Here is a 20,032-nt window from a genome sequence, read left to right on the forward strand (position 1 = left end):
AACAGAGACAAGCCTAGATTGAGGTTCCTCAATAACCTTATGTTAAAATTAATAGCATCTTATTCTTATTCAAGTCAATCAAGATTCCAAGAGAGATCATAAACCATTCTTTTATTCCCCTCATCTTTCCTTATGATTTTTCTTATTGCTCTACTTTAGGCAAGGGGGAAAAAGTAGTATGCAACTTAAGCTCATAAAAAGGAAAAAATATAAAGAATTTTATCTGATACCTTAACTTGTAATCTTCACATAACTATACAATTTTCTGAAAGCAAATAAAATCCCAACTAACAGGTTAAACTTGAAATTTTGAAGTATGAGGTAAAAATTGTTTAACTGACATTTCTTAATACTAGTTCAGTCCGGGCGCGGTGGTTCACACCTATAATCCCAGCACTTTGGGAGGCCGAGGTGGGTAGATCACGAGGTCAAGAGATTGAGACCATCCTGGTCCACATGGTGAAACCCCGTCTCTACTAAAAATACAGAAATTAGCTGGGCGTGGTGGTGCACGCCTGTAGTCCCAGCTACTCAGGAGGCTGAGGCAGAAGAATTGCTTGAACCCAGGAGGTGGAGGTTGCAGTGAGCCAAGATTGCACCATTGTACTCCAGCCTGGGTAATAAAAGCGAAACTCCATCTCAAAAAAAAATACTAGTTCAAAGTACCATCATACATCTAACCATTATAACAAAAGTATGTATAAAAGAGCACAAAGCAAAGTTCATGTATTTTCATTATGAAAGTAAAATCCCAAATTACATTAGTGTCTCAAATGCTCTGATTTCCAGAAACCTGTAGGCTCTAGAGTTAAGCTGGATAAATACCTGTGTGATTTCTGGCCTAGATTTCCATGCAAAACTAATTAGTAGGTCTTCAGAAATGAGACTTGAACTGGATCTGTTTAATCAAAATTTTCCATTATAAATCCTCCTTTGCAAGTTAATTTCTACTAGTAACAAATTTGACAGAAAGCTCCTCAGACATTAAGAGTAAGTCTAAGTCGTGCTGAAATCAGGGACCAGCCTCTGGTGGCAACCACTCTCAATAGTAAAGCGTATGGGCTGGGATAGACTGCTCCATCAGGACAGATGGAAACATCAGGTGGCTCAGTCCCCTGGGCCACAATCACTAAACCACCACAATCATTTACTCTAAGGAAGGCCAACGTGCAAGGTCAATACATGAAGCAGATGCAACCACCATGCAGAGTTCTAGTAATCACTCTAATTTTAAATATCTGGCACTGGGATGGACCTCCCTTCTCCCTAGAAAGCAGTAGACACTTTTGGTGTCCACAGTTTACAATGTCAAATATAAATCTCCTACTATACTAGATTTTCCAAGAGAGAAGAGCAAATTTTTATTCCTGACAAGAAATACCTACCCAGATTAACCTGTATAAAGATTTTTAAACCATATAAGTCATTCCCACATAAGCCATCATTCCTAGCAAGGTTAAAGTCTACCAGTAGGCTCCTGAAATATTCACAAATTCCTCCCGTTTCCTCTAAAATGATGTTCTCCTGTGACTAAAGCAATCTCAACAGGTGGTCTCTTTCTCCAGGAAATTCTGCCCTAAGATGATGACATTTTGGTACCTAAAATTCAGTTAAGGAGGGAGACCACATGATTTACTTTGATGATTCATCTTGGTGTCTGTTAGAACAGTTCATATAACCTAAAAATGCCTTTTAGCTCACTTAAGCCTATTTCCTCTGGCTCAGTTCATACTACAGAGAAAGGATAGACTAATGGACTAAATGGAGATTCAGAAATCCAGTCAGAGCCAAATCTGAGAGTTCTCTGAATGCTCATCAACTTTTCATCATTGCTACTCTATTTTTAAAGCCCTTTTGCTCTCTCTGTGTGTTTTAAACTACAAAGTCCTAAATTTTTAAAGCATTCCCTATGGTCTAGAAGTTAGATATACTGAAAGAAAACTAAACTCAATGCCCTAAGAAGGGCTAAGTTTTCCCAAAGTGCTTCTCAGGAAGTTATAATTTGGCTTATAGGTTTAACAACATGTGACTTCCTTGTGCTCCTCAGTGGTTTCATTGAGACTTAGTCTCCCAGTTAGAGAATAAAGCTCCTTAAGGAGAGGACCTATGCAAGCTCTTTTGCTTTTCCCACCCCTAAATTTCCATTGAGAAAGAAAAAATGTGCCACATCCTTATAAATAAATGATAAAACTGTATATCATGTCTAAGTGCTTACATCATGAACAAATCATTTACAGAGGTCAGAAAAACGTGCTATTTTGTATAAAGGGTAACTAATTATTTTCTTCATTATCATTTTAACCCTTTGAGAAGAAGAGTATTCAAATTTGTCACATCTAAAAGTGCAACTGTTTTGCAAGACAGGTGCCACCTCAGCATCTTTTAAGTCAGAATGTATTTATACTTAAAAACATAATCCAACAAATAAGTGTCAGTTTAAAAGCTTTCTTTCGGCAGTATGGAAAAATATCACAAGAATTTGAGTTTTATAACCAGGCAAAGAAGGAATAAGCAGTTTGGTTTTGGAGCGATACATCTTTCCTATACAAGTATTATAATTACACTCTCAGAGTAAAAAGATTAGTTGCCTTCAATGGATTCTCAGAAAAAAACAAACAAACAAAAAAAAAAAACAAAAAACAAAAAAAGAACTATTACTTCCTCTCTACTAAAGAGTAACATCTTCCCATAATTACAGGAAAGCTGTGCATTAAGTTGTCTGCTCAGGAAGTACCATTTCCTAATAAGATGCAAACTTAATTCAGTCTCACCAAGCCAGAAATAAAGACTAAAGTTCTCACCTCTTCCCTATTTCATCTGTAGTTCTCAATAAGAAGCACTAAATGACAATCCATTAATCTAGAAATGCTCCTCAAAGCTCACTTTCATCTCAAGGTCCCCTCCCAGCTGAGATGGTCGATTCAGTTTCCTTACCTGATAAGAGGCAAAGGCAGAGATAAAGTAATTGTGATAGTTACAGGCATCTAGGATGATAGGAAAGCAATCTCAACTATTCTTCAGACAAGGTTTTTGAACATCTCCTGTGGTCATTAAACACTCATGTGTCACCTTTTACCAATGATCACATAACAGAAGGTACTTGTCGGGGCTGATACACAATGGACCACACCACTCCCCCTATGACAAATCCATCTAACCCCTCTCCTTTAAATGTCTTCATATCACATGAAAACAAAATTTTTAAGGAAAAAAAAAACATTAAAAATAAATAAATGTCTTCACAGAGCCTGTAAGTTACACACTGACTCCAAAACAGCATTCCCTTCAGACCTACAGACTCTGTTACAGACCTATGCAACACTGTATTTGTGTTATTCATAAATTTAAAGAACTATGGAAACCAGAGGGAGGAGCCTAAGAAACATTCAGGTCCAAATCCTTCATTTTCCAGATAAGCAGTTAACAGACAGTGACTTGTTTGGGATTTCATAACAGCACAAGTGATTCTAAGAATATTAAAAATGAAAATTTTATGGCCTTATTTCCATTATCATCTTCTACATACCTTTTTTCTTTTTCTTTTGAGACAGTCTTGCTCTGTCGCCAGGTTGGAGTGCAGTGGTGTGAGCTTAGCTCACTGCAACCTCCGCCTCCAGAGTTCAAGCAATGCTCCTGCATCAGCCTCCCAAGTAGCTGGGACTACAGGTGTGCGCGCCACCACACCCAAGTAATTTTTGTATTTGTTAGTAGAGACGGGGTTTCACTGTGTTGGTCAGGATGTTCTCAATCTCTTGACCTCATGATCTGCCCACCTGCTTCTCAAAGTGCTGGAATTACAGGTGTGAGCCACCACGCCCCACCACTGCATTCCTTCTTAATAGAAATATAACATTTGATTGGATAGTATATTTTGGCATCAACGCTTAAGATAAAATACTCCTTGTTTTTGGAAGTTTTACATTGGGCCAAAGATACAATTCATGCTTTCCTTCTCCATGACTCATTAAAAGTCAAAATACTTGCTTTTCAAATATGTTAACTAAAACAAAGATAGTTTTGATTTCAAATACCATTAGTACCAGAAAGTTGGCCATGAAATCCAAAAGCTACTCAAATTTATGATGCATAAGCCCTAGCCTTCTTTTTCAATCATAAAACTCTGTCACCAGAGGACCTTGAAAGTCTTAAAGAGCAGAAAGAATTAGAAAGAATAATTTCAAGGACACATAATAGAAAAGTCAGATCATGTCTAGAAGAAAGAGGTTCAAGGATGAGGATCCACAGCTTGGTGTTAACTCAGTAAGAAGCCTTCCTTCTTACCCTGGTGGGAGGGAAGGCATAAGGTAGTGGGTGTGGTTACATTGCAATCTCTCCACACTTGAGATTAATTACTTTTCTCAGGTATCTCACACAGAGGAGCATGAGTTAGGAGTCACAAATACCACAGGAACATCACCTTTCATAGAACCTAGCCTTTCCTCCCTGTCCCCAGCTCCCTATCAAGAAAAAAGTAAATGAAACTTCATGCAAATATGGAAAACAGAGCAAGCCATGGAACCAGAGAGATGTGGGTCTAAACCTTGGCTCTTTCCCTCATTTCCAAGGCCTCAGACAGGTCACTTTATCTCTTTGAGCCCTAGTTGTTAAGTAACCATGATATTACCTACTAGGTAGTGTTGTTGTACAAATTACAGGTTATACTATAAAAATGCCCTCACTGAATGTAGCATGGAATGCATTAGGTAAACATTAATAATTACTATTATAACTCCAGTCTGGCATTTCAGGACACAAGTGTAGCTTTAGAAACACTGAGCTGGTTGTCAGATTTGGGGCATTACCTTGGAAGCCTTCTGGGTCCATCTGAAACCCATCACCCCAGATGTTTTATCAGGGTTATATTCTTCACTACGTATGAGGCAGAATCCTGACACCAAACTGTCCACTGCATCTGACTGAGACTTTCAATCTTTCCAATCTTTTAACTTAACACCATCACCCAAATACACTCTTGATTGTTTTTAAGAGTGACTTCCAGCCAGGCTGACTGTGTTCAAATAGGAAGTTTCCTAAAACTGCAAATTTCATCAGGTCCTAAAGAGTGACCAGAAATTTGGGTTTAGTGGCACTCACTGTATGATTCTAAAGATCTGTGAGGTTTGGGAACCACTGTCTTATTTGATCCCAGATCTCCCTGTCTCTGCAGAGAAACATCTGCAAACCAAAAATTACCTGTTCCACTTCTAATTAGCAGCACCTGCTCTGTAAATCACACTACCTTACACTCTGCTTTCTTCGGTGATAGTCAGTCCTACCCAATGGTCCTGCCAAAAATAAATAAAACACACCCAGGACACAGGCACTAAAGCCTCTGGATTTGTGCAGAAAAATTGCTATAAACAACTTCGTATCTCATTATTAATCCATCTCCTGTGGGGATTTCCACAGGCAGAAAGGTTCCCCAAGTGCCAAGAGCTATACTTTCTTGTGGATCATTGAAACCTAATTATTAACAGGCCAGTAAGCCTCACTATCAGACGTTTATACAACCAACAGATCACAAAGAGTCTTGAATCATACCTATAGAGAACAACTAAGACACCAAAAGGCAGATTCATTTCTTTGCCATTGCTCTCCCAGATGCCACAATATCTGAGCTTCCCTGGAAAATATAAATCTTATGCAAGGCACTTCTCACACTCCGGCAATCATTTTAGCACCTCAGAAGCATGAGATGCACAATGTATGTGACAAAATCCACCTGTTCCATTTGTCCTAATTGCAAAGATCTCTCGCCTACAAGCCAGTCCATCTTGACAACTATTAAGACCAGTCTGCCCTCAATACCAGTAACACCAGCATCAAGCTTTGTTAAACAGAACACATCTGACTGAAAGGGCACCATGCTGAAGTTTCGAATCCTCATAAAAAGCACTGAGATTGGGTTTTAGATTCTTTTAAAAGTACACACACAGCTTTGTGTGACAACCACTTCAGCATCCCATCAAGGACATCTTCTCCACCTGTTACGAAGAACCACAGAGGAGGAAGCACCTAAGGAATAGATTTTGCAACCACAGGAAAGAGCGAACCCAAGCTTCCTCACCTGTCTGAGTGCTTTCGGCATTTTCTTTCTCTTCCCGAGGTGTTGGCAGAGATTGCGGTCATTTTCTCGATCTGAGCTGTAGTGGTGTGGGTGGCTGAGTCTGCTCTTCTTTGAATGAAAGGACAAGCCATTGGTAAGTGCTTCTCGTTTCTTCTTGGTCAGGGGCGTCTGGCGTTTCTCCACACGTTCCTGAGGCTTAAGTGCTACATCTTTCTGTAGAAAAGAAGACAGGGAAAGGGAAGTGGTGGTTACAAAGGTATCTAGGGTCACGCCCCAAATATAGGCTAAATATTAAAGAGTGTTACTGCAAAGTGGGAGGGGGATAGGAAAGTGGGATATGAGAAGACCTAAAACTAAGAAACATGGCTCTCAATTTTCCTGAATCCTTAATGCCATCACAAATATATATATATATATATATATATATATATATATATATATATATTCATATGATTAAAATGTTTCCTCAATGCATTATATTTTTACCACATGTTCCTCTAAGCATCCTTTATTTCCATTTTCTTTTCAAAATGTAACAACAATATTATCACCAAGATCAACAGCAAGTTTTTATTTATTCTTGTGTGTGGCTGGGGATGCAGAGGTGGGTAGGAAATGAGAAATCAATGTCCTTGACTGGGGAACTGCATCTGTAGAAACTACAGGTGAGCATTTCAGGCCACATGACCTGATAGAGAGTTCTGTGCCTACAGGAAGCTCAGTACACACCAAGGCTGCAAAAGACCTTGGCTTTTAGTGTCCAGGCACTGACATTATTCACTAGGAGACGTGGAGTAAGTCGCTGCAACTCTGAGACCATGTGCAAAATGGGCTCTCAGAACATCAAACAAACCACATACACGCAAATGTCCTCTGATATGTGAGAAATGATGCCCACACTAAGCAATAAAATGAAAATGTTTTGGCACTCCATTATTTAAAAACTAGGAGATCTAATCCTCTTAACAGAGACGGTCCTCCTTCATGAAGCCTCACTACAGTTCCTCAGTTTCTGCAGTTCTAAATGCACTTTTTAAAAAATTTTTAATTTCTAGGGTACATAGTAGGCCTATACAGTTATGGCTTACATGAGATGTTTTGATACAAGCAAGCAATGCGTAATAATCATATCAGGGTAAATGGGGTATCCATTACCTCAAACATGTATCCTTTGTATTGCAAACAATCCAATTATATTCTTTCAGTTATTTTTAAATGAACAATTAAATTATTTTTTACTATCTAAATGTACATTTAAAAATAAAACCAAAATAAAAATTTCCTTTTACTCACTTTTCCTCAAAATACCGCTCTCTTTCCTCCCTTCCACATCCACTTTTCTCAAGGTAACTGCTTCCCAGTATCCCAGCACTCCCAACTTTACATGCATGGTGCTCCCTGACGTCTCTCCCTAAATCAGCCAGGCCTATTAGTTTGAGGTTTTGGGGCTTTTATGATCTGAATGTTTCTGTCTTCCCAAATTATAATTATATATGTTTTTGAGACAGAGTTTCACTCTCGTTGCGCAGGCTGGAGTACAATGGCATGACCTCAGCTCACTACAACCTCTGCCTCCTGGGTTCAAGCAATTCTCCTCCATCAGCCTCCTGAGTAGCTGGCCTTTGCATAAGCTGTTTTCTCTGTTCAGCCTTTCAGAACTAGGTCAAATATATATAGACACCCACCACCACACCCAGCTAATTTTTTTTGTATTTTTAGTAGAGGTAGGCTTTCACCATGTTGGTTAGGCTGGTCTCGATCTCCTGACCTCAGATGATCCACTGCCTTGGCCTCCCAAAGTGCTGGGATTACAGGCATGAGCCACCACACCCAGCTTTCCCCAAAATTTGTATGTTGAAATCCTTCCTAATCCCCATTTAGGAGATGGGGGCCTTTGGGAGTTGATTGGATCATGAGCGTTTTAAAGGGGGTTAGTGCCCTTATAAAGGGGCCAAGGGAGTGTGTTTGTCCCTCCAACATGTGAGAACAGGCACCATCCATAAGGAACAAGCTCTCACCAGACACAGAATCTGTTGGTGCCTTAACCTTAGACTTCCCAGCCTCCAGAACTGTGAGAAATAAATGCTTTTGTTCATAAGCTACCCAGTTCATTACATTTTGCTACAGCAGCCTGGACAAACTAAGGCAGGCCTTTAAACTGATTTGCCTTGGCCTCAAAAGACCTCCCTTACACACTCTTCCCTTTTCTAGTTCAACAACTCTTAGCAGTGTTGCCCATTCAGGGAGACCCTTCTTATAATGCAAAGCACTCTGTTCTCAGGCCTTCACTCATCCAACAAATATGTTTCCTTTGCCCAGTATATGCCAAGTAAAAACGGCACTGACCTATATTTAGGACAGTGGGAGGAAACGTCACCACCCTCATAGAGCCTAGAATTTACAGGACAAATACTAATCAAATCACAAAAACATATTATTGCAAACTGAGCTAACAGTGCTATAGGATAGGCTGAGGGTGCTAACACTAAGGGAAATGATCTAGTCCCAAGTAGAGGGTTAGAACTGAGAAAATGACTGCCATATGACCTAGATCTGAAACGCTGAACGGAGAGAACAGCTTGTGCAAAGGCCTTGAGGCAGCTGGGTACATAATCTCTTGAAAGAATGTGAAAGAGGGCAGGGACTAAGTAGTTCATGTCAGTAACTCCAGTGCTTCACATAAGTGCTTCACATAAGCCAGGTGAATAGTAGGTGGTCAATATATTGGTAAATAAATACATAAATCAAGGAGTCAACTAGTTAAAACATCCAAACCTATAAAGCACAATACTGATCTTTAAATAGCCTAAGCTGTCTGTAATATACAGTGCAGTAAGCTAGAAAAGGTGATAGATGAAGGAAACCAAGGAATCTAACACACAGTGCTGCTATACACAAAGGATCACAGAAAACAGCAAGAAATCCCAGAAAAGGGGAAAGGCCTTATCCTTAGAGCAAGAAGATATCAAAGATAACACTCTTCAAGGCAAGTAAGTGGCTTCTGGTCTAGCTTCTGGCTGCTACCACTACAGATGATTAACCCTCTACCATCAGAAAGGTAGCTCTCCTGAGGCAATGAGAATGTGGTGAAAAGTGTTTTAGGGGACAAGTAGGGATCAAAGCAAGCACACATGACCACTAATTTCACACCCTAGACCTTGCATGCTATGCCTAACACATAGTAAATGTTCAATGAATGGCTGCTGAATTGAATTCCTGTGTCCAGTGTCCCCAACCTCAGTTAGCTATGCCAAGCATCAGCTAAAAATGTTCTCAGCTCAAAAATGTTCTCTGTTTAGTCTCACATTTAACCAAAATAGCTGCCATAAAAAGACACTCAGGAATAATGGCAACACTAGCAGAAGGAGCCAGGTGAATTCCATCATGAGCTGCTTCTATATAATGTGAGTAAATTGTACCACTTTTAAGTGTAATATAAAAACTCCCCACAGGGTAAAAAACTCCTTTGTCACACAACCCACCTACTGCCCTGCATCATATGCATGTAGAGTATCAGATTAATAAACAAATGATACATAATAATGTATACACTATGCTTTTAAAAAAAATCATGGCTTTATCTTTGGAGACCAAATCCTTCATACTGAAGGTGCTTCCAAAGTATATTGAAAATTATGTGCAATTCCATACAAATGTGAATTAATATTTATGAGAGTATGTTATAATTTTTTCCAAATCCATTTTATTTTCATGTAGCATATTAATCAAGGAATTCTCACTGCACTGCAGAATAGCTACACAGAGCAAATGGACCCCATGCCGTGACATTAGCTTGTAAGAGATCTGCTGAAGTATTAGCAGCAGTAGTACAATCATCTTAGCTCCAATTAATATTGAGATTTTCCATTCTGTGGGAGGGAAGAAGAGAGAGAGAATCAAAGTATGTCTAGAGATGGTGGCTTAAGAGGTAAGAGGAAATGATGAGTCTATAAAAATTTATTATTATGTAAGAGGTTTATATTTTCAATGACTAGAGATTATCTTTATTTTTTTCAAAGACAGATCTTTATTTGTAAATTACTATACAGACATTTTGGTACAAATCCTGAATAAACCAGACCACTGTTTGTTCATTCCCTTTATAAATATGTACTGACTGCTTACTATGTATAAAATAAAATAATCATTTGATTTTTTTTCATTGACTGCCTTGGGGAAAAATGAAAATGATTATCCATTATAAGCATTAAGAATCAAAAATAAAGATTAATCATAAACTAATCATCTTATCAACATTCACAAGAGTGGTGTACATGGCTACATGCATGTGTAAGTGTGTGTATATATATATATCTACCCATCAATACTTTCCTTTACCACCAACCAACCAGTAGCACTAATTTAAGAATTTCCTCAAAGAAACCTGGGCAATCTCTAGTATTGCTATAATATGGGGAGGAAAATTATCTGGTATATAAAATAACTTTTGGGGATCAATGAATGTCAATTTTCAAAGGTCTGCTGATTCATTCATCTACCAGGATCTAGGCTAGTGGGTCACAAGAGAAACTGTCCATCAGTACTACCTGCAGAATTTTTTGAAAATAAGACGACTGTACCCCATATTCTGCAAAGAAAGCATTAGCAAATGAATGGAGAAGAGTGGCTGAATATGCCACCCCGAAACATGCTACTTAGGCCTAAGGATTATTTTAAGCTAAAGGCACTTGAAAAACAACATATACAAAAGCAACAGAAGAAAAGAAACATCCTGACAAGAAAGACCTGACATGAGAGAAAACTCCCATGTGAAAGATGATCTCCCTATAGTAGGAAAGAAGAAATTTTCCCATTTCCAGAGATGGGGTGTCCAGACAGAAAAATCTGTACCAACAGATCATATCAAATTAACTCTTATCTTTCTTTAGCCTTACCACTTATTTTAGTTACATTTCCACAACTGCCACTCTGTTCAACCTACTAAATAAGCATTTAAGATTTGCCACTTCTTTGGATCTTCAATTTCCTATGGGGGCTCCCGTATGCATGTAAAAATCCATATGCTTTTCTTCTGTTTAACTACTTACATCAATTTAATACTCAGGCTCAGTCAGAGACCCTAACAGGGTAAAGATAAAAAACTGCCTCCCCTACACAAGCACTAGGAGAGAAAGGCAGGAGGGCAGAAGGATAAGAAAGAAATCTGGAAAAAAATGCTTTAAGGCATTCATTTGACAATCACAGAAGAAGCAGGAAAGAAAGCAGAAAAGCCAGGAAGCCACCAACAGGAGGCTGGCCGAGAGGCAAAAAGATTTAGACATATTGGCTGGAAATAGAGGGGGTAAGTGTACAAGCCATGCACACAGCAGATGTGAATAGGTTTTGAGAATAGTTGAAATTATGTGATTTTTAGGTCAGTGGCAATGGAGGGCAGGGTCACAGCAGCACATAAGTAGAGAGGCTCAGAGACTGACAAAGGCAATTTCCGTCAACACCCAGCCTTCTTCAAAATAGCCGATCTTGCTCTTGACTTTCCCTTCTCCCAAATTACAATCTTCCACCAAAGGCCTCCTCGCCACTCTTGAATTTCAAAATGAGATGGTTCAGTGTTGTGCAAACTAAGGGAGAGTAACAAATTGCAGATGAAACACTATGTAGGCTGCAGGGCTCCATTTGCTGATTACAGATGAAGCCAGAGACAATAGAAAATGAGGCACAATTTTTCTGCCTTTCATGAAGTGGGTTATAGAAAGTCTGCATCTGATTTTTCCAAGCAAACTAACCTGAGGGTAGTCCATCACTTACAAAGCATTTGTGGTATATGTGTCTGCATGTGCCCGTATGTGTGTATATGTGTGAGAGGGGCTTGCAATTTAAACAGAACCTCTTTTGTTAGTTATCTGATCTTAGGACCTTAAAGAAAATAACAAAGAAGTCAGAAAAAAAAGAAAAAAGTGCTTTGCCTGTCCCCATCAAATGACATAATGAGTGTGTGCTGTCATTTCGATCTGTCAGGTCGAAATGGTTTATTGTATACCATTTGTACTTGTTTTTGAATGGTTTTACAAACACTGATTCTACCAATAATGAGTCTCCAGTGATAAGAAATGAAAAATTAGAAAACTACAAACTCTACATAGATATGTTCACACCAGTCTCCTACTTTGGGCTTTTAAGCAAATGGACTTTATGAACAGATTTTCAGAGCCAAAACTTTTAGAAAGTAGAGAAGACTACTATGTGTAGGAATTTACAAAGCACCCAGGATGGCATTCAAACATTAATCCCTAAGGTTCACATTTTCTAAAAACAAATATCAAAATACCTACTATGTGCATACATGTTGCCATCTGTTGGAAATATCTGAGAAAGAATTCCTAAACTCAGGCTGCTTATCCAGGTAAACAGGCAAATCAATGAACTATTATAGTAAAGTAGGTTAGAGGAGGAGCAAATCAGGTGCTCTGTACTGCCATCTTTCACACCATATTAAAACTGCATCTCTGTATTGGCATAAAGATAGAAAAACAAATCAAAGGAACAGAATAGTCCAGAAAGAGACCCACACATAAATCAACAACTGATTTTCAGATAAAAGCTATTCAACAGAGAAATAAGTCTTTTTAAAAAATGGTGATAAAATAGCTACTCATGTGCAAAATTAATTTTCATCCATAATTGAATATAAACAGAAAAAAAACTAACACAAACTTTATTATAAACCTAAATGTAAAATCTAAAACCATAAAACTTCTAAGAGAAAACTCACGTAATCTTGGGTTAGGCCAAGATTTCTTAGGTATGATACCAAAGGCATAATCCATAAAAGAATAAATTGATAAATTATACTTCGCCAATAATTAAAATTTTGCTCTTCAAAAGGCACTGTTGAGAAAACCAAGTGACCATTATGTGAGTTACCAAGAGAATAAAAAAATACATAAATAGACAATCCACAGAATGAAAAAATACTTTAAAAGTGTACATCTGATAAGTTTTGTATACAGAAAATATTAATATAATAAATTATCAGGTCAGGTGCAGTGGCTCACACCTGTAATCCCAGCACTTTGGGAGGTCGAGGCAGGTAGATCGGGTAGACTGCCTGAGGTTAGGAGTTCAAGACCAGACTGGCCGACATGGCAAAACCCTATCTCTTATATTAAAATACAAAAAATTAGCCAGGCGTGGTGGTATGTGCCTGTAGTCCCAGCTACTCGGGAGGCTGAGCAGGAGAATCGCTTGAACCCAGGAGGTGGAGGTTGCAATAAGCTGAGATTGCGCCACTGCACACCAGCCTGGGCGACAGACTGAGACTCCATCTAAAAAAAAAAAAAAAAAAAAAAAAAAAAATTCCCAAAACTTCAAAAGGAAACAACCCAATTTTTTAAATAGACAAAATATTCAAACAAATACTTTGCTAAAGAAGATATCTGTCTGGGAAGTGAATGAATCCATAAAAAGATTCTTAACATCAGTAGTCATTAGGGAAACAGAACTTAAAGCCACAATGAGATACCACTACATACACATAACATGGCTGAAATAAAAAAGAATGACCCTACCAAGAGTGGGCAAGGATGCAGAGGACACTCATACATATACTACTGGTAAGAATATGAAATAGTACAACCACTTTGGAAGGCAGTTTGGTGGTTTCTTTAAAAGTTCTGAGTACACCAACCATATGATCTAGCCATTCTACTCCTAGGTATTTGCCCAAGAGATATTAAAGTGCATGTCTACATAAAGAGCTACACATGAATGCTCCTAGCAGATGTGCAATGCTTCTAAAACTGCAAACAACCCAAATGTACATCAATAGGTGAATGGATAAACAAACTGTGGTTGTAACCATTCAATGGACTACTACTCAGCAATAAAAAGAGATAACCTCCTGGTACAGGTGACATGAATACAGCTCAAAATAAGTATGCCAAGTGAAAGAAATCAGACAGAAAAGATTATATTCTGTATGATTCCATTTATATAAAATCCTAGGAAACATGAACTAATTGATTGCATTAGCAAACAGGCTAATGGGTTCCTGGGAGAAATAGGAAGAAGGGATTATAAATGGACATAAGGAAACTTTTAAGGCGATGAACATGTTCACTGTCTTGAGTGCAGCAATACCTTCATGGGTATATACACATGTCAAAACTCATCAAATTGTACATTGTTTGTATAGTTTACTGGAATGTAAATTATACCTCAACAAAGCTGGTTTTTAAAAAACAGAAGCCCTTGCCATCATGTACAACTGGCATAAAAATCATTCCTAATAACTAGATTACATTCAGAGTCCATTAAAAAAAAAAACTCATATTTTTGCATCCTAAAACCAAGGGATGACCACAGTCTGGGGGGACTGGCTTTAGGCCATAATGTAGCCATGAAATTTCCACTGTAGACAACTCAGTTGTAAACATGGATGTCTTAGACTGAGGAGCAGTGCTTGGCCTTCATATCACTTTCAATGACAAGATATTGTTTCTTTTTTTTTTCTTCACTTTTAACCACCAGTTCCCAGTTATTATTCAGAGGCTAACCTTTTGTAAAGTTTTCTTATCTTTCTATCTGGTAGCCTGATTACTGTTTGGCCACATCCCCTCCTCTCATGAGCACGTTAGCCAATAAGCAAAGAAAGAAAACATAAATAAATGTTACTGTTCCTAAAGGCAAAAGAATTGAAGCAGTTTATTAAAACATACTTAATGTACATAATGATATACATATGGAATCTAAATAAAGATAAGAGGGACAAGGTTTAAAAAAAGAGATCAAGGCCAGGTGTGGTGTCTAATGCCTGTAATCTCAGCACTTTGGGAGGCCAAGGTGGGTGGATCACGAGGTCAGGAGTTCAAGACCAGCCTGGCCAACATTATGAAACCCTCCCTGTCTCTACTAAAAATACAAAAATTAGCTGGGAATGGTGGTGGGTTCCTGTAATCCCAGTTACTCAGGAGGCTGAGGCAGGAGAATCGCTTGAACCCGAGAGGCAGAGGTTGCAGTGAGCTGAAATCCAGCCTTTGCACTCCAGCCTGGGCAATGGGGCAAGACTCTGTACCAAAAAAAAAAAAAAAAAAAAAAAAATCAGGTACAGATAAATTCAATATATAAAAGACACCTGTCAATGGTGCAGCACCACTGTCAAAGGTGAGAAGAGAACAAAAAAAAAAAAGAACACAAAGCCAGACACTGAGAAGCTCTCCTAAACTCAGCAATGGGCTGAGGTCACGACTACTAGTTTAAGTGAGATTTTTGCACACTCCGTGAATTGAAAACATCCCAGCAGTCTCCCATTCCCATAGATAATTGAGAGTTGGCTGCTGTTAGACCTTAACACACTCAAAGTGGTTGAGTCCCTGGCAACCAGATGCTATTGCTTAAAACAGTTTAGGCTCTCAGTCCTGAAGGATTCCTAAAATTGGATTACAGTCCCTCCAGATAATCTGAGAAATACAGCATGACGAAAAGGAAACCTTAAAAAAATATTAACTCCTCCATAACAACAACATTCTGAAATCTGAGCACAGCATGACTGAGGAAGAAAATCTTATCAGTGAGGGCTTAAGGGCAATAACGTACACAGAGGGCGAGCCCAAAAAGGCAAAAAGAACCACACAACAGAAGATAATATAATGGCAGCCAGAAGAGAAACTGAGCACCATATAATCCTCAGGCCTCTTCAAGGACAGAAGCCTGGTTTGCTAGCTGAAGAAAGGCAAGCAGAACACTCAAATTTCTATGGCTTCTTCTCCCACCCAAATCTAATCAACTAAAGCAACACATACACACGTTTGAGAGGCTGTATAATTCTAATAATACTTGCTTTAATTAACCATTATTCTTTTTATATGTAATATGTTCTTTTTTATAAAATCTGACCAGACATTTTTCCAAAGAAGACATACAAATAGCCAACAAGTACATGAAAATGTGCCGAACATCATTAGTCATCTCGGATATGCAAATCAAAACTGCAATGAGATGTCATCTTGCACCTGTTAGGACGGGTATTATCAAAAAGACAAGCGGTACTTGTCAGTGGGGGTGTGGAAAAATGGGAACCACTGCACACTGTTGCTGGCAATGTAAACTGAAACAACCATTATTCATTTTTTGACCAGGCATTATATGCAAAAGGTAGGAAAAGAATTAATGAACTTATTACTACATTGTTATCAAAATATTGGTAGCTGGGTCTTCCTGGTAATACTCAGAATGACCTCCATAAGGATGAAGGCTATGACTTCATCATGCCAGAATTCCTAGCAGAGAACAGAGTAGAGGGCACACACGACCTGTTTATAAAAGAATGAAAGTCCCAGCTACTTGGGAGGTTTTGGCTAGACAATTGCTTGAGCCCAGGAGTTCAAGAACCCTAAGCAACAAAGCAAGACCCCATCTCTAAAAACAAAAACAAAAAAAAAAGAACTTGTGAAATTAGGATGCCCTGAATGTCCTCTCATTCTGAACCTGTTCCGCCATGCTATGAACTGCACTACTCCATCTCTCTTCCCCCTCAGACTTCCATCCAAGACTTTTAAATACATTATCTAATTATTTCTGTTATAGTTTATTTGTCCCCTCCAAGCCTCATTGAAATATCCCCAATGGCTGCGTGCAGTGGCTCATGCCTGTAATCCTAATACTTTAGGAGGCCGAGGAGGGTAGATGGCCTGAGCTCAGGAGTTCAAGAACATCCTGGGCAACACGGTGAAACTCCGTTTCTACAAAAATACAAAAATTTAGTTGAGTGTGGCGGCATAGTCCCAGCTACTCCAGAGACTGAGGCAGGAGAATCGCCTGAACCTGGGAGGCAAAGATTGCAGTGAGCTGAGCCCGTGCCACTGCAGTCCAGCCTGGGTGACAGAATGAGACTCTGTCTCCAAAAAAAAATAAAAATAAAAAATCCACAATGTCGGAGATGGGGCCTAAGAGGAGCTATTTGGGTCATGGGATTAGATCCTTCATGTATAGATTAATGCCCTCCTTTATGTCTAACTCTAATAGAACTAAGAGAGGTTCTCATTCTTATTAGTTCCCACAAGAGCTGGTTGTTTAAAAGCTGGCTACCTCCCCCTCATCCTCTTGCTTCCTCTCTCATCATGTGATCTCTGCACATACTGGCTCCCCTTTGCCATACATCATGAGTGGAAGCAGCATAAGGACTCCACCAGAAGCCAAGAAGATGCCAGCGCCATTCTTCTTGTACAGTCTGCAGAATCATGAGTGAAATAAACCTCTTTTCCTGATAAATTACGAGCCTCTGGTATTCCTTTTTCTTGTTTTTATTTTTACTTGTTTGTAGAGACAAGGTCTTGCTGTGTTTCTCAGGTTCGTCTCTAACTCTGGCCTCAGGCGATATCCTCTCACCTTGGCCTCCCCAAGTGTTGGGATTACAGGTATGAGCCACTGCACCTAGCCTTAAGTATTCCTTTGAAGCAACACAAAAACTGACTAAGACATATTCCCACAACCACATCCTGAACAAACCATTACTATTCCCCTATATGCTAAAGAGGAGATGAACAGATGCCTAGAAATAACATGAATCACCTTACTAAGTCCAAGAGAAGCAATAAATAAATAAAGAGGCTGATGAAAAATATGTTAGTTCTAAACATCTTTTTTGTGGCTTGATATCAAGGCCAAATTATGATTCATCAGGTCTCAGTACCTCACACTAGTCACAGAAAAATCAAAAGTAGTTGATTCTATCATACAGTTATTCCAGACAACCCTGATCAGCCAGTGAAAACCTATTCAGATCTTCAAATTCATCCAAATTAGTAATAAATCACACATTTTTCTTTTCTTCCCTAAAAATGTTTCAATTTCTTCTCTTCCCCAGGTATTCACATAGTATTGTCTCCAGAAGTATTTAGCAACTACTTTACTATTGTAGTTACTACAAGTGATACCTGTTTTAAAAGATTACTTCTCTGTCCTGGAGGAGACCTGAAGAAGAGAAAAGTATTCTAAGCTTCCCTTTGGCAGCCTTCTCTGAGTTTCTACTAACATTTTTGTTTTGTTTTGTTTTGTTTTGTTTTTATGAGACAAAGTCTTGCTCTGTTGCCCAGGTTGGAGTGCAATGGCAAAATCTCAGCTCACTGCAACCTCCAACTCCTGAATTCAAGTAATTCTCTTGTCTCAGCCTCCCCTGCAGCTGGGATTACAGGCATATGCCACCATACCCCGGCTAATTTTTTATATTTTTTAGTAGAAACGGGGCTTCACCATGTTGGCCAGGCTGCTCTCAAACTCCTGACCTCAAGTGATCCACCTACCTCAGCCTCCCAAAGTGTTGACATTACAGGCATGAGCCACCACACCCAGCCCCAGGAAGACCACCAGTAAGTATTTCTAGCTCTGGTTTTCAAGAAATCAAATCTGGCTGTGCACGGTGGTTCACACCTGTAACCCTAATACTTTAGGAGTCCAAGGTCGGTGGATTGACTTAAGCTCAGGAATTCAAGACCGGCCTGGGCAACACAGTGAGATCCCGTCTCTAGAAAACATTTTTTAAATTAGCTGGGTGTGGTGGCGTGTGCCTTTAGTCCCACCTATTCAGGAGGCTGAGGCAGGAGGACTGACTGAGCCTGCAGTAAGCCATGATCACTCCCCTGCATTCTGGCCTCAGTGCCAGAATGAGAACCTGTCCCCCACACACAAAAAGAAGTCAAATCTGCATTAACAGACAGCAGAGAACATCTTGATATTTGACTTTGGTTAGGGTTGGTTGTGTTGTCCTAGAGGCAGGGGTGGTGGCTAGAAGTAAAAAACTACTTCCCAGAGTGGCCCAGTTAGGAAAACAAAATGACAGGAAAGGTAGGAAAGAGAGGAACATTCTGTCCACTCAGCAGACAAGAAACGATTTTATGAAAGGCAATTTAATGTTTAGGACTATTCCGTGGCAGAAAAAGCAACTTCTGGCAAAATTTGTGTTATGTGGCTCTGAATATAAATGCAGTTTTACACAGCATATCAGGAAGTATGTATATATATATGTGAGACAGTCCCTTTATGACTCAAGTTTTTCAAGTAGTTTTCTCATGTTTCTAAAGAACTATGAAATAATTCTGTAACTTTTTTTTTTAAATGGAGTCTCGATCTGTCACCCAGGCTGGAGTGCAGCGGCATGATCTCCGCTCACTGCAACCTCCACCTCCCAGGTTCAAGAGAGTGTCCTGCCTCAGCCTCCTGAGTAACTGGGACTACAGGTGCAAGCCACTGTGCCCGGCTAATATTTTGTATTTTTAGTAGAGATGGGGTTTCACCATGTTAGCCAGGATGGGTCTCAATTTCCTGACATTGTGATCTGCCCACCTTGGCCTTCCAAAGTGCTGGCATTGCTGACGTGAGCCACCACACCTGGCCAGTTCTGTAACTTTCTTCCAACTTTCCAGAAACTGTTGTCAACTTCGCATTGAATATGTGCAGGCATTCTTTCTTTTACAGAGCAGTGGCATAGAGAACAAACAAGAACAAGTGCGTATATGCCTGTTAGTACGCCACAAACAACTGCTACGTCGTTTCTCAACCCAATTTTGACTGGCTTCTCAAGGGCAGAGAACAATCTACCTCAATACCCATAAACGTACGGTCCTCCTCTTAGGTTCCTTCAACCTCTCTAATGTAATCATCCTGGGAGGCTATTTAGCACACAGAAAATGATCAACAGATGTAACATAGAATTCATCAATTCAGTTGAGGATTTGCCTCCTGAGCACATTTTCCAGCCTTTTAGATATCTCTGTGAGACTTCTCTTATGTAATACATACTCGTCAAGCTCTCTTGTCCTAACTGGGTTTTGATTTGAGAACTAATCATAATTTACTGAAAGGTCAGACCACTTCTGAATATAAAGCAAGGACTAATTTAACTTTTCATAACCACTAATAGCTGCGCAACAACTCAGCATTAAAAAAAGTTTATGGTATCTTTTAAAATAATCATCTCATTGAATTATCTAATAGCTCTCTAAGCAGGTACCA

The 20,032-nt window shown here is 39.2% G+C and overlaps 1 protein-coding gene across 4 annotated transcripts in view; it reads right to left on the reverse strand.

Annotated features, from left to right (window-relative positions):
• The window catches only part of AUTS2 (activator of transcription and developmental regulator AUTS2), a 1,216,826-nt gene that overhangs the window by 901,971 nt on the left and 294,823 nt on the right, over positions 1–20,032 (reverse strand). For all 4 annotated transcript variants that reach the window (XM_032254883.1, XM_032254886.1, XM_032254884.1 and 1 more), the window contains exon 2: positions 6,068–6,280. In XM_032254883.1, the coding sequence (XP_032110774.1) occupies positions 6,068–6,280 (213 nt within the window). The remainder of the gene's footprint in view (positions 1–6,067; positions 6,281–20,032) is intronic.

Source organism: Sapajus apella, unplaced genomic scaffold (assembly GCF_009761245.1).
Source record: "Sapajus apella isolate SASKATOON/1434 unplaced genomic scaffold, GSC_monkey_1.0 scaffold88, whole genome shotgun sequence".
NCBI classification, from domain to species: Eukaryota; Metazoa; Chordata; class Mammalia; order Primates; family Cebidae; genus Sapajus; species Sapajus apella.